This window comes from Mesoplodon mirus (genome assembly GCF_964341445.2).
Source record: "Mesoplodon mirus genome assembly, chromosome: 2".
Lineage (NCBI taxonomy): Eukaryota > Metazoa > Chordata > Mammalia > Artiodactyla > Ziphiidae > Mesoplodon > Mesoplodon mirus.
In genome coordinates this window covers 67112334-67127135 of record NC_138977.1, presented here as the reverse complement: position 1 = coordinate 67127135, position 14802 = coordinate 67112334, and the positions used below count along the sequence as shown (strand labels likewise).

At 54.0% G+C, this 14802-nt stretch overlaps 1 protein-coding gene across 3 annotated transcripts in view; it reads right to left on the bottom strand.

Moving 5' to 3' along the window:
- Positions 1–368: 368 nt before the first annotated feature.
- The window catches only part of TSPAN14 (tetraspanin 14), a 57098-nt gene continuing 42664 nt past the window's right edge, over positions 369–14802 (bottom strand). For 2 of the 3 annotated variants that reach the window (XM_082611477.1, XM_082611478.1), the window contains 8 exons: positions 12738–12788; positions 10591–10737; positions 8675–8845; positions 6550–6675; positions 5195–5239; positions 3279–3398; positions 2812–2889; positions 369–2164 (listed from right to left, as the gene is read on the bottom strand). In XM_082611477.1, the coding sequence (XP_082467603.1) occupies positions 2093–2164; positions 2812–2889; positions 3279–3398; positions 5195–5239; positions 6550–6675; positions 8675–8845; positions 10591–10737; positions 12738–12788 (810 nt within the window). In that variant the 3' untranslated portion in view covers positions 369–2092. The remainder of the gene's footprint in view (positions 2165–2811; positions 2890–3278; positions 3399–5194; positions 5240–6549; positions 6676–8674; positions 8846–10590; positions 10738–12737; positions 12789–14802) is intronic. The other variant, XM_082611479.1, reaches the window with a different exon arrangement.

Here is a 14802-nt window from a genome sequence, read left to right as displayed (position 1 = left end):
GATGGGACAGCAGGAGCTGTTGGTGCCCACACACCAGCGGTGAGGGCCTGGGGCCACCGACTCCCCCGGGGCAGCCTGGGTCAGAGGTACCTGGCACTGCCACTAACCTCCTCCACAGATGGGCCAGGAGGTCCAAGACACACAGCTAATGCGGTGGCAGTGTCCAAATTCCAACCCAGTGTCCCCAAGCTCTTTTGCCTGGACCTTACTGCCTGGGGCTATACAGTTATAACCTAAAATAACATTTCCTCTGGGCCTATGGAGTCAAAGTTCTACCTTATGCTTCCAGCTGGGCATAACTAAGCCACAAGCCAGCTTGTTCCAGGTGTAACCTCCACACAAAGAATCACTGAAAGTGGCACACAGAATCTAAAAAAATCACCCGATGAAATTTATTTCAGATTGTGCCAACCACCTACCTTTCCGTCACGCCTACCCACACCCGATCCCACTGTTTCCCTTGGCAGCCGAGTTTACCACTGAGATGCTTAATGCCATCTTGATAGGACCCAAAACAAAAACAATCACAACAACAACATTAATATAAAGATATATTCCATAAAAGAGTTTGGCAGTCAAGGAAAAGCATCACACTTCCTAAAAACACAAGCATTCTTCTTCCCCTAGTCTACAGAGAAAATTGTAAAAAAAACAAAACAAAACCAACATCATCAACAAACACCCACCAGTATACACCACATTAGCATGTACACTTCGGCAAGTACGTGAAGGGGGCACTCCATCCCTGAACGATGAGGACAGAACTGGTACAAGATCCAGAGAGGCGTTAGAGTGTAGACCAGCCAAAGATGCTCGAACGCCCCAGCTACGCCTGGGGGTTATTCAGTACATAAGACAGACTTCATTTCCAACAGCAAGCCCCCAATAGGCCTGACAGGAAGGGTGGACACGGTGACCACAGATATCCCCGTCGGGAGGTGGAAGGTCACCATGAAAGTGAGCAACGAAACGTCTGAGCCTCTACGCAGTTGCAGGCTGGGGTCTGTGGCTCGGCCCAGGAGCCTGGCTACGGGGCTTCTCTTTCCAGGGAGAGGTGAACGCCAGGCCGGCCAGCCGGCCCTTAGCACGTGGCCTGGAGAGGAGCCCTGGCCAAAGGTGCCCAGCTGGCCATCTCTGGCTGGGGCTCCCTGGCCTTGCAGTGGGGGAGGGTCAGGATCAGGATTCAAGTTCCGGGTAACAAACAGTTTCAGTAGCACCAAGACCAGAAGACAGGGAGGCCAAGTGGGGTGGGGAGTGGGAGTATGCATGTTGGGGGCGCACAGACGAAGGGGGAGCATGTATGTGCAGCTGGGTTACTTGGGGTGATATGGAGAAGCTGCTGAAGTTGGTTCGTGGGACACTCTAGGGAACTGAAAGGGCCGGCGTCAGTCCCAGACGCCGCGTAAGGCTGTTGAGAGGAGAATGCCAGAGGAAATGAAGACGTGGTGTGAGAACATTCTTGCCCTATAAATAAACTATTTACACACTTCAGGAAAAGGAGAGCTGACTCCGCAGGAGAGCCATGCCCACTGCCCCCTCGTGCCCTCAGGGCATAATGCTGTTGAGGCTGGAGACAGTTCCCGCCCTGGGCGCCGGGGGACAATGGACGAGGCACTCCCGTGGCACCAGCCCCCGCACTGGCTCAGGCTTACTTCACTTGACATGGCCGAGGATCCTGCCAACACCCCGACCTGTGCAGACACTGCGGGCCCCCCTGGCACTCAGAGGGCCACAGAAGGTGTGGCTGCCCCCTAGGCCAGCACCAATGACACGAGCGGTGAGGAGGCCAGGGTGCAGCCACCAGAGCCGTCTGTCCCTCAGAGTCACCTCCCCCACTTAAAGACATACCCTCTGACTCCAGGCAGACCCCAGCGGGGCTGCTGGTCACAAGTCTGTGCAGGTGAGAGGGGGCCCCTCGGTCTCCAGCACCAGCAAGCAGAAACAGAGAGATCATGTCACGCGGATGCTGAAGGCGGGGTGCTGGCTCGGGCTGGGTGCGTCCGTTTCTCTCCCTCTGGACATGAAGTTGATGGCGGTGAAGGGCTTCGGCCTCCACGGCGTGGCTCAGCTCTGCTCGCCCACCTGTGGCTCCTCAGAAGTGGTGGCCTGCCTTCACTGCCTCAATGTCCGAGATCAGGGTCCTCGCCAGGAAGATGCCAAATATCTGCCAACAAAGCCGGCAGAGGCAGCGGCCGTCAGCATCGGGGCCCAGAGGGTGAGGTGGGGCAGGGCACCCTGCACTTCCCATCACCTCCACACCCACCCGCAGAGGCTGAGGACAGAGAGCAGCAACTGGGAACGTGGCCAAACGAGACCAACCCACAGTTAAAACAAATGAGCCCGGGGTCTGCTTTGCTGTGTAAAAAACAACGGGATCTTCCCTAAAGCCTAGAAGGGGCAAACAGCAGGCACCACAGAAGCAAAACGGACGTTCTGCCCTGCCTGCAACATGACCACGCACATCACACACCACAGGCCGTGACTCGCTTTGTACCCGGGGTGAAACGGAAAATGACAGGGTCACCCTGACTGGTTCTGATTCCCCAAATACCAAATCTCGAATGTTTCCTGTAAACCTGGATTCCACCATAAAAACAAGACTGTCCCCGATTTGGGCCATGCTGATGTCTGAAGCTACACCCCGACCTCAGTGACCAGGATAATCATGTGGGAAGGCTGATGTTTTCCTACCAGGAACAGACTAATGTGAACTTGGTGACCTGAGGAATTCTGCTCCCCTCAGCCCCACTTTAAATCCTTCTTGTGGCTGGTATCTGAAGGGCCAGGCCTTCTGAAGTAAGAGATCCTTGCCTGCTTTGCAAGTAAATTTTTTTCTTTCTTTTTCCAGATGCTTCTGTCTCTCGGGCTTCCTTTGAGATCAGTCAACCACTGAGTGAAGGAGGAAAAAGGTGCGTGGATGGCTGGTGACCCCGAGTCCACTCCAGTCACCCTCTTCAAGGCAAGGTCAGAGCCGAACATTTTCTGAATGGTGGGTTTTCCACAGAGCAGCAGCCTCAGCTGCCTCCGAGGCTGCCTGGGGGGCTGCCGGCTACTCCTCCCAGCCCTGGGCAACACTGGAAAAACTCCTGGTTTTTCTGATTCACTGAATTCTTGACTTTCTCCCACCAGTTCTTCTCCTGAGAGACACTAACCAGCCTACTCACCCCGGGCCTCACGCGCCCTCGGCCACCAGCATCTTTCCCAGTGTAAAATCTGGCTCAGAGGAACAGGTGCGGCCACAAGGGGAGAGGAAGCCACAAAGGGCAGTGGGGGCAAACCTGCAGCAGTGAAATGGCGATGAAGACGCCGGCCACGATGTAGATGTTCCGTGGGAGCCACCCCTCCAGCGCCTGGATGCAGCCTTTTGTGAAGATGGACTCGTCCCATTTGCTCTTCAGCTGCAGGGAAACAGGACAGCGGCCTGAGCCCAAGACACGCAGGCCGTCCCCACCCTGGATCCCCAGAGGGCTCCCGCCGGGGGCAGAGCAAAGCTCGGCGTGTGACGGGGGAACGAGGGATCTGGGAGGCTGGTGCTGAGGACAGACGGACAGACAGAACTCTCCAGGAGAAACACGTCTATTTGCCTCGGTCTCTGCCCCTCCCCGGGCAGTTCGCATTTTATAACCTGTGTAAGCAAAGGCTCCCTGGCTGTGATCTTTAACCCCTTTCTCTTAGGGCCTCCACAGATTTCAAGGTCAGCTTGTTCAACACACCTCCACAGCCCACATCTGGAGAAAGGGGAGGGGATGAGGGAAGGAAAATGTGCCTTAAAGAGAGAAACTGGGGAAAGAGGGCTCAGCGTCTTCTGACTCAGGAGAGGGAAGGGACAATGGCTTCTCAGAGTGTGCCCCCGAGCCCAGGTGAGCCTGGCTCCAAGAAGCAGAGCCAGCAGGAACAGGCTGAAGCCGACCCTAGTGGAGGCTCAGTCAGCACACAGGGACGTGGCCTCGGCAGACACCGTGTCCTCACCCAACCCGAACACAGCAGTCAGCCCCGGCCCCCCTCCCCTATCAGCCTCACCCATGAAACACTGACAGAACATTCATTCGTTAGCAGTGTTAGGGGCTGAATTATGTCCCCCTAAAATTCCTATGTTGAAGTCTTAACCCCCAGGACCTCAGAATGTGACTGTATTTGGAGAGAGGCTGTTTAAAGAGGTAAATAAATTACAATGAGGTCATTGGAGTTGGTCCTAATCCAATATGACTGGTGTCCTCGTGAGAAGAGATTAGGACACAGACACAGAGGGAAGCCCATGTGAGGACACAGGGAAGAAGAGGCACCATCCAAGCCAAGGAGAGGGGCCTCAGAAGGGACCAACACTGCTGACACCTTGACGTCAGACTTCTAACCTCCACAACTATGAGAAAATTAAATCTCTGTTATTTTAACCGCAGGGCCTGGGTACTTTTTTACAGCAGCCCTAGCAGATACAAGTGGCGAGGAAATTGGTCACTGAAGAAGCTGATGCTGACATAGGCCCATCGCTAGGAAGCGGAGCTCAGTGTAGAGGGAGTTGAGGTTTCCCAGCCTGGAGGGTCACATCCCTAGTTCACATCCCTAGTGTCCACGGCCAACAGCGGGGTGTCTGCAGTTTCCCCGAGATCCTTCTCCTTCAGAACAGCTGTCATTCACATCACCAGAGGCCACCAGAGCAAGGACTGGGGTGGGCCCTTGCCTCTTCACATCCAAGCGCACACTCCCTACGGCCTGAGGAAGCCCTTAGAGGACTGAGCCCTGCTCCTGCCCTGAGCCTATCTCCCATCCTGTCAGCATCACCTCCATGATGGCGGCTGGACCAAGCCATGTGCCTCCTGGAACTCCATCCTGAACCCCTACATAACAGACACCTCCTGGGACTCCAAGGGCCTCTTAAACATGTCGTCTTTGTTCCCCCAAACTTTCATCCATCTTCTTTCCACTAACGTAGCAACTGCTAGATTTTGTGACTGTGGTTCACAGAGCTTGAAATCACACCCATTACTGTTCCCATGAATCTTGTCTTGCCAGCGGCTCAGGGAAGGCGTGTGCGTGGCCGTGTGCTCCCGCTCGCCTGGTTCCCAGCTTAGGTGGCACCTCTGAGCTTAGTCTCCCCTGGCTTTCCCACTCCAATTTGCACTTGTGCTAAATCGGGAAGTTGGACCCTAGAGAATAAACCTGAAGAATTCAAAGTCATATGCACTGGGGCTCTCACCTGAGTCCTGACATCATAGCCACACTGTGTGTTCACAACTTTTTGCTGTAAGAAAAGCAGAAAGATTAGTCATTTTTGTGCTCCAGAAGCTGGTGGTAGAAAGCTCTAGAAAAGTCACAACCAAACAGCAGCAAACACCTGCACCAATTCCATTACAGCTCATGCCCTTCCATCATGCTGCCAACTAACCTTCCATGCTAGCACAGAGGTTGGCAAACTTTTTGTGTGAAGGGCGAGATAGTAAATATTTCAAACCCACCTACGACCTACGTAGCTACTATTCAACTCTACTGTTGTAGCATGAACGTGGCCATTAACAATATGTAAATGAACAGGTATGGCTGTATTTCAATAAAACTTTATTTATGGACACTGAAGTTTGAATTTCATGATTTTCACATGGCACAAAATATTATCCTTCTTTTGATTTATTTTCAACCACTTAAAACAGCTGAAACCATTCATGGCTCACAAGTCATCCAAAAACAGACGGCAGGCCAGACCTGGTGCAGGGGTCGTAGTCTGCCAATCCCTGAGCTAGAAGGGAAAAGCTACACTTGCTAAAGATTTCACAGTCATGGTGGAGATGTCAGACACCGCTGTGCAGCCTCTGCAGACCTGAGCCCCTCCCGGGCTGGGGAACACGCCCAGAGCCCCGTGGCCCAGCACCAGGCAGTGTGACAGTACTGACAGCCGTAGGGGCTCCCTTCCACTCAGGCTAGGTTTGGGCAAACATTCAGTGCTCCTTCAAGGACACCCAAGGGAATTCCCTGACAGTCCATTGGCTAAGACTCGGCGCTTTCACTGCTGTGGCGCTGGGTTCAATCCCTGGTCAGGGAACTAAGATCCCATAAGATGTGCAGCGTAGCCAAAAAAACGGGGTGGCAGGGGGGCACCCAAGAGCTCAGTTTCTGGAACCCAAGGATGTGGTCTGTGGACTGGGGATAAAGACAGGTGAAGAAGAAAGAACAGTGAAAGAATTCTGCACCACCCCCAGATGGCGATGTATGCCACTGCGCAGGGCTTCGGAGGACTGAGCGATTGTTTTCTCCAGAGAAAGGAGACCAGGGCTCATTACATTCACAGCATCTTGTCCAGGCCCCCCTGAGTGAGAGCCCCTCACGGGAGGGGGACCACTGTTTTTTGCCTGCTTCACCCAGCACACCAGAGCCAGGGTGGGCCATGCAAAAACGCTTATGGAATTTATAGGTATAGGATTTCAGAGCTGCAAGAGCCCTGAGGCAAGTGGAGGGGGAGCCGGGCACTCAATCCATCCGCAGAAAAGAAGCCAGAGCCCTCAGGGAGGCAGGAACTGCTCCGCTCCAGAGGGACCGTCCATGCTCAGGCAGACTCACCGCGGGGTCGGGCACACAACAGGAGAAGGGCACCCCACACTTCTCACGGCTGTAGCTGGCGCCACTGCAGTTGAAGTAGACGTTGAGGTCCCAGTCTTCAGGGCCATATGCCCCACAGCACTGGTTCTGCAATCATAAAGCCGAGAACTCTCGGGGCTCTGAGCCAGGACTGTCGTTGCCCGGCGTAGGGTGTCTGTCTTAGGGACATGGGGTTCAGTGCACCTCTGTGTATCACACAGAGAAATCGAAGCCTGCCCCACGGACCTCCCATCACCGAGATGTGAGCGAGGTGACCCGAGTGGACCTTTAAGAAGGAAACTGTGTCCAGGTCCTGTCTGGGCCCAACACACCAGGCCGGCTCGGCAGTGCCCTTGGAGTCAGCTCCACTCCCTCCTCACCCTGGAACTTTCCCTTCCTCCCCAACTGACCCCCAACCCGGGAGAACGGGCTTCTCGCTCTCCTTCTGATGTGGTCCTCTACTGCCCCCCGAGAGAACACCTCTTTGTGGGCAGTGTGCTTTCCTCCCCAGGAAAGGTCCAAGCTGGCCCCAGTCACCTTTCGTGCCTCTTTACAGGAAACAGCTGCTGAAGTCTACTCCCAAGGAGAGTTATGACTGGGGTGAAAGGTAACGCAATCAAAACTCTGTCCCTGACCCGGGGTCTCCACCCTCCCTTCCCAGAACCCCCCACTATCTGCTGAAGCAGCAAAGAAAAACTCCATTTGTCTAAAAAATCGTAAAACCAAACACAGTGAAAGCAGCACTGTGACGTCAGTGGCGTCCCAATCCGAGAGCAGATGTCGTTTTCACACTTGCCCTTACAGCTGTCACGGTTATGGCCGTAATCACAGGCCCACAACCAGGATTTTGGCTTCAGTTTCATTCCTAAGGTAAAAATCCCGCCTCCCCTGCCCCCGTCCTCCGTGGTTCCAGGTGCTCTAACGACTACCTGATATTTTACCATGAGGAAGCTCCATCATTTACTGAATATCTCTAAGGAAAGGTATTTTTTAAAAGGAGAGGAAGGCAGTGGAGGAAACCACAATGTCTTTGAGGCCAGTGCAGAGAGGAACCACCCTGGCATCCTTGACACCAGCAAGTCCAAGGTTATGTGGAAGTGAAGAGAGAATGGCAGCCTTGAACAGAAAAGGAAAAGGCACAGGAGGCAGTGATGTCAGAAGAGGGTGGGATGCGGACTTCCGCAGACAAACAGAAGAGATCTAACAACAACAGAGGGAGGATCTAACAACAGAGGAAGGATCTCTGATCACATAAATGGGTTTTGCGGGATCCTACAATACACGAAATAAGGGGTAAACGAGTTCTGGTTAATAAGGAGAACAGATCATAGTTATTTTTAATGCTCTTCTATTTTCTCCTCAGAACAAAAGGGTTCCATATAAAAAGTTCCTGAGGAAGTTAGGTTTTCTGGCAGAGCACAGATCAAACAACAACCTTGCACAGGCTGGCATGGTGGGGAGTGGGTTTCTCCTGGGGCGGGTGCGGGGGGCGCAGGGGTGGCAGGGATGGGGGACAGCAGTGGTCCCAGCCTCCAGGTACAGCCACACACAAGGGGGACAAAGGCCTGACAGAGAAAAGGCCACAGCCTGGGACTGCTTAGACAAACCCCCGGGAACAGAGTCCAGGGAGGTCACATTCCTCTCCATCTGAAGAACCTTCCTCCAGGCAGCTCTGCCCTCCCAAACAGGAAGGGGAAAAGGTCCCGAGGAGGAAGGGGACAAGAATAGCCTCAGACGGGGAGTCACGCGCCCAGCTCTACCCCTCAGCACACACAGCACCTAGGAGACTGCAGCCGCCTGCGTGGCCAGGGCTGGAGAGATCCGGGCCCTGCGGGGGGAGAGGGTAGGGTGGCCGTGGGTGCAGCTGGACTGCCTGCCCAAAGCAGATGGGGGAGGGCACCCTGAGAGCAAGCCTGGCCCGCCAGCAACCACAAGCAGACAAAGCTAACCTGACCAGAGTCGGGGGGTAGCACCTCCCCTGGCCTCCTGGCTGTGGGCAGAGCTGAGGAGGGAAGGCCCAGTGTTCCCCACCAGCCTGGCCCCCGAGCCATGCACACAGACTGAAGCCAGGAAAGCCAAGCTCTATCAGGGAGAAGGTGGTGCTTACAGCTTTCTGAAGGGAGTCGATGAGGTTCTGCAGGTCAATGTCATCCCGGTAGGATCTGATGTTGCTCTCGAAGAACTCCCGGAACCGGTCCCTCACCCAGTCCTGGAACAGGAAGGCCAGCACGGCCACGGCCAGCTCCAGGAAAAAGATGAGCACGATGGCACTGCAGAACTGCAGGGGGACAAGCACAGGAGCAGAAGTCACTACACCTCTGGCCTCCCAGCTGGACGTGCATCCTTGTCCGACCCAGAACCTCTGCCTGCTGCGAAAAGCACGAGCTCGGCACCCAAGAGACCCACGGTGGAGTCTGGGGAATCCCACGTTATTAGCTGGGTACTCTGGGCAACTCATCCCTACTCAAACTGCTGCGTTGTTGGTAAGAATCAGATGAGTGAAAGTATGAGAAAGCTCCAAGACAATGTACCAACCATCTCCTATGAAGTAGCCCCCACTCCAAGGAAACTCCATCATGGGAACGAATGGCTATCCTACCCCACCAGGTATCAGCTCCTTCAGGGCAGAGACTGTGCTCCAGACACACTATCTGACCACTCTCCTCGCACATACAACCATCCCAGTTGCTAGAAACCTGTTATTCCTGCTTTAGGGATAAGGAAGCTGAGGTTCACTCAGGTTACATACTTTAGATACAGGACATCCGAGTTCCCTGGCAGGGCTCTTTACAATTCTGGAGTTGCTAACATTATCAGTACCTACTCTGTATGTGTGTATATGATAGTCAACTGCATAAAAACCTCTGCAGAAGCACAGCTGTCCCTGGCCACAATAGTGGTGGAATTCTGTATAGGCCACTGCAGTCACAGGTCCACATTCCCTCCCATCAAGGCAGGGCTCCAGCCTGTAGAGCTCAAGTTATCACAGCCGTTATCACTGGCCATAAGCAGCTATGCAACAACCAGCAATATCTCAAAATAAGACATGCACATGTGGGCTTCCCTGGTGGTGCAGTGGTTGACAGTCCGCCTGCTGATGCAGGGGACATGAGTTCGTGCCCCAGTCCGGGAAGATCCCACAAGCCACGGAGCGGCTGGGCCGGTGAGCCATGACCGCTGAGCCTGCGCATCCCGAGCCTGTGCTCCGCAACGGGAGAGGCCACAACAGTGAGAGGCCTGCGTACCGCAAAAAAAAAAAAAAAAAGACATGCACATGTACAAACATACACACGCATAAGGCCCTCCAGAATGTAATCTCCATTCATAGAGAAGCAAGGTAACCAAACATAGTCTTTAAGAGAAAAAAAAAAAGAGAAAAAGCCCATGTGTTTTGCTTTCTAAATGAAGCCCAGAAAAAAAAGGCTTGATCTAATAAATTCAACAAAAAATATAGTACAAAACACAAATATGTGTTTTCCCCATCAGCTATTTAATTTTAGCTGAATGTATTTCAAAATGAATGTGTACCTAAGTATAAAACTAAACTCTTAGTAACTCGAAGTTCTGCCAGGAAATTAAGGATGCTGCATTGCACAACCAACACATTCACACACCCTGGAGGAGGGAAAAGATTTCCTAACATTATTGACATCTTTTGATCTTAGCCAGGAAGGGCAAAGGTGAGTAGCAAACAAACAACTGGAACTTCTGAAGGGAGATGAAAGGCAAGGGAAGGGGAGGAGAGCAGGCCAGGGAGCAGCTGACTCTGCCCACTAGGAGATAAAATCCAGAGGGGCCCAACCTCTCCAGAGATGAGGATCTGGTTCATCTGACTGTTCCCTGAAATCTTACCTTTCGTTGGGCAGCAGGGCACCAAGGGCTGCCTCCTCCCCCCACTGCCAGATCCTGGGGGAGGCTCGTAAGAGCTGCTACTCACCCCCCAGATAAGGGCTAGGCCTGCCCGGCAGAGCCCATACCCCTACCTCCCCATCTCCTCCCACCCACGTGTCTGGGGCCACTCACAAAGTTGAGCAGGCAGATGTTCTCCCGCAGGGCCCCCACACAGCCAGCGAAACCCAGCGTGAACATCACCACGCCCACCATCAGCACCAGAACCACAGGGTCAATGCCATGCATCCGGGTCACTTTGGTGAGGTCGGACAGCACCCCCTGAAAGAGGCAGAGAAAGCAGGGTAACATCAGCTTCAAAGAGAGTCGAGGGTGCCCTGGGGGGCTGTGTCCGGACCTAAATGAGGACAGGGACCTGCCTTCCAAGGCTCAGTCTTGTCATTAAAAGCCACGGCATGGGGCTTCCCTGGTGGCACAGTGGTTGGGAGTCCGCCTGCCGATGCAGGGGACACGGGTTCGTGCCCTGGTCCCGGAAGATCCCACATGCTGCGGAGCGGCTAGGCCCGTGAGCCATGGCCGCTAAGCCTGCACGTCCGGAGCCTGTGCTCCGCAACGGGAGAGGCCACAACAGTGAGAGGCCCGCGTACCGCAAAAAAAAAAAAAGAAAAAAAAAAGCCATGGCATGGCACAGCCCCTCCCCACCTGCCCCCTTAGAGGCCCCTCTGCCCAGTAGATCTTTGCCTACGTCAGCCCCCAGCCACTCTCCCGTTCCCGGTCTCCATCTAGGCTGTGACCGCCTCCCAGGCAGACCCCACACTTCTTTTGTAGTCTGCAGGGTACTGACGCCAGGTTTGGGGTGGAAGAGGCCCTGAGGGGCCCTGTGGTCCGTGGTCAAGGCACCCCAGGGCTCTGGCCTCTGGCCATCTGGTGGCTGACTTTGCATTCAATTCATGCAGCACCCCACTATCCTGAGATGAAAACAGCTTCAACATGAACACACCTGTGAACAGCACACCCGCCAAGGACAGGCGAAGGCAGCGCCACCCACTAACTTTCTGTGATGATGCACATGTTCTATATCTGCACTGTTCACAATGGTAGCCCCTGGTCACATGTGCTATTGAGCACTTGAAATGTGGCCTGGTGGAACTAAAGAACTGAATTTTAATTTGTATTTCATTTAAGTTAATTTAGATATAATTAGTCACATCTGGCTAATGGCAACTGAAATGGACAGAGCAGTTCTACAGGATTCAAAGGAGGACGGAGAAAGAGCAGCCGGACCAGGCACCCAGCTAGAATCAGGGAGCCAGGATAGCCAGGCCTAGGCTCAGGGCTCCGTTGGCTGAGATGCTGCTGTTCCAGAGGCGGTCACACGGTGGCACTACGAGTCATGGTTTGCACCAGCTTCTTGGTCACTAGGGCAAAGGGACATTGCACTGCAAGCTCTTAAAGGGGCCCAAACCCAAAGGCAGACCTTATCCAGTTCCTAAGGCCACGGCAAAAAGCCCACAGACCTAAGCGCTCCTGTCTCCTCCTCCTGAAAGCAGAAAGAGATTCCACTGAAGGAACTGAGGGCCCTGGGCCTGAGACTCAAGAGGAAGCTTTAGCTCCCACTGTTTCCAGCCTGGGCTCTCTACTTCCCCAGCACCCACCTACCTGCAGAGCAAAATGTGGCACCAAAGCTCCACCCTGCCCACACCCGGTCTAGTCCCCTCCTTGGACTTCCAACTGCCCCTTGTCCTTCCAGACAATAACAGCCTGGTCTTCTCTCCTCCCCTCTCCTCCACAGGCTGGGCAAGGAGATTCAAAGGTGCCTACAGGGAGCCCAGGGGGCACATCCCAGAGCCCTGCTCCTTGACTCAGGGGTCCTTCCCGTGAACGAGAACAAGAGCTTCAGGAATCAACACAACTGTGTTCAGGGTCCTGCTGGCTCCCAGAGGCACAGACAGGGTCCATTCCAGAAGGTAGCCCCCCAGGCCTGCCCTGGACACAGCTGTAGACATGCCCTAGGGTGACTCAGGGCTTCTGGGACCAGGAGAGAGGGCTCCCCACACTCACAGGGCTCAAAATCCCAACCAGCCCAACCTTGACCTCTAGCAGCGACCCTACCACAGGGAAACAGGGCCAGCAGCAGGACCCCAGGAGTTTTCATCATAAGTTCAGTTACTTCCCAGAGCCGGTTCTGTAAAGATTAATGACTACAAACCATTACCCTGCACAAGAGAGGCTCATCAGGGAGGAGTTTGGAGGAAGGGACAGTTAAAGCTGAACAAACCTGGCGGACTGATGCTCAGGGTCCTAGTGACAGTCACACCTACCTTTTCGCTCCACGCCCATAGTCCCACACCGAGGAAGACAACTCCAGCCAACTGAGCAGGCGCAAGGGGAAGAGAGAGAGAGAGAGAGAGAGAGAGAGAGAGAGAAAGTTAGGTCAGAAACCAGCTCCATGAACATGCTTCTCAGAGGAGGGACCACACTGCTAGTCAGGGGGGTGTTCCTGGCTCGTGTCCAGGCTGGGCAGAGCAAGGGCAAGGCAGACCCCTTGGTCCCAGGGACTCTACACCAGAACAACAGGACGGTGAGGCTCTTCAGATAACCCACACCTATCTTCCCTGACCATTGGGACAAATTCCTTCAACCCCAGCTGGCCCCATGCTCTGGAGAGCAGAGACAAAGATCTCGGAGCAGACTCTGTCCAGGAGAGACTATGGAGTTAGAGACATCAGGCCACACCCCATTTCTTCCCCATTCCACAAGCCCCCTACTCATTTCAATGCACTATCTGGTGTGTAAGAAGACATCACCCCTTATGATGGCTGCCCCAGGAGCCTTCACGGGCTCCCAGTGCAGGTGAAGCCCTGCATAGGACACAGCACCCCCTGTGCCGCCCGCCTCGGGCCTCCAGCCCCGGAGACAGACTCCAAGCACAGACAAGCAGCCGCCCAGGCCATCTGCTGGCGAGGCTCAGGCTCCTCACCGTGGTACCTACACTCTGCACTGCAGGGCATGCCTGTGCTCAGGAAATGCCTGGTTATGTTACCGAATTAAAAGAAGCCTGCACCAAGCCAAGTGCTCACCCCAGAAAAGCAGTGCCCCCCAAACCTGACCTCCTACCCACAGGAACCCACTGGGGCTAAGGTGCCTCACGTGCACCATGACAAAAAGGGACCCCCCCAAATACACTCCACAGATTCCTACGTCAGGGAGGACTGTTCCATAGAAAACAAACACCACATGGCCTCTACAAATTAAGCAGCCCCCTATTTTTCTGCTTAACTGCTTTATACTCTGCTGGCATTTTGCTGCCATTTATCAGGACCTCACGGTAAACAACAGGGCAAGGTTCTCCGTGACTGCAACTTTCCCAAGTGTATTCTCCAGCTTTAGGATACTCCTGTCTACTTCACTGCAAGCCCTAGGAGGCTGGACTCGGAAGAAGGGCCTTCAGAGAAAGCCCCGGAGTTCCCAACCTCCTCTGGGTCACAGGCCACTTTCAGAAAATGTGCACATGCCCAATATTTTGGAGGGAATTTCAGAGGGTTCTCAGACTCCTTACTGCTGGTTCCCACAGCAGTCTGTGGACCCCAAGTGAAGGAGTCCTGCCAAGACCTGATTCCCCCACCTAACAAAGCAGCACGCGAGCCAAGAGGGCCAGGACCAAAACTCTGAAACCTATTCCCTCTGAAACAGAGTTCCCTGACAAGTTGATGATTAATCTCTCTATCCACAACTTTATTCCCTTTCTCGTCCCGCCCCTGTTTCCCTCAAGACTGAGGAATATCAAAGAAAAGGGGGGACTGAAACCGAGCAGGACCCTGCAGGGCCTTCTTGGGTACGAGCCCCTCTGGGCCCGCTGCTTCTTGTTGGTCTCCCCTCCCCGTCTCCCCCCATTCCAAAGAGCAGACTCAAGCAGCTACTAATTAGAACAACAGAGTCAAAGGACTCCTGGTTCCTCCAGAAGGGATTTAGATAACAACACAATGCTATCTTTGAGCTGTTCTGCAGAAACTAAGACCACCACCCCCAACCCTGTGGAGGATGGTGATTACCCGCTGACCTGAAGAGGTACGTGGATCCCAGACTGGCTGGAACCAGAAGGCAGATGATTCAGATTCCCGAACCATCTCCCTGTTACATCACCACTAACCAAGCAGAAGAAAGTCCACAAGTTAATCATATACCCTGCGACTCTCACCCCTAACATTTCCTTTAAAAACCCTTGACTGAAAGCCATCGGGGAGTTTGGGTCTTTTGAGCACGAGCTGCCCGTTCTCCTTGCTGGGCATTCTGCAATAAACCTTGTACTTCCCTTCACCACAACCTGGTAGCAAAAGGATTGGCTTTGCTGCAAGTCGGGCGAGCGAACACAAGTTCAGTTCAGTA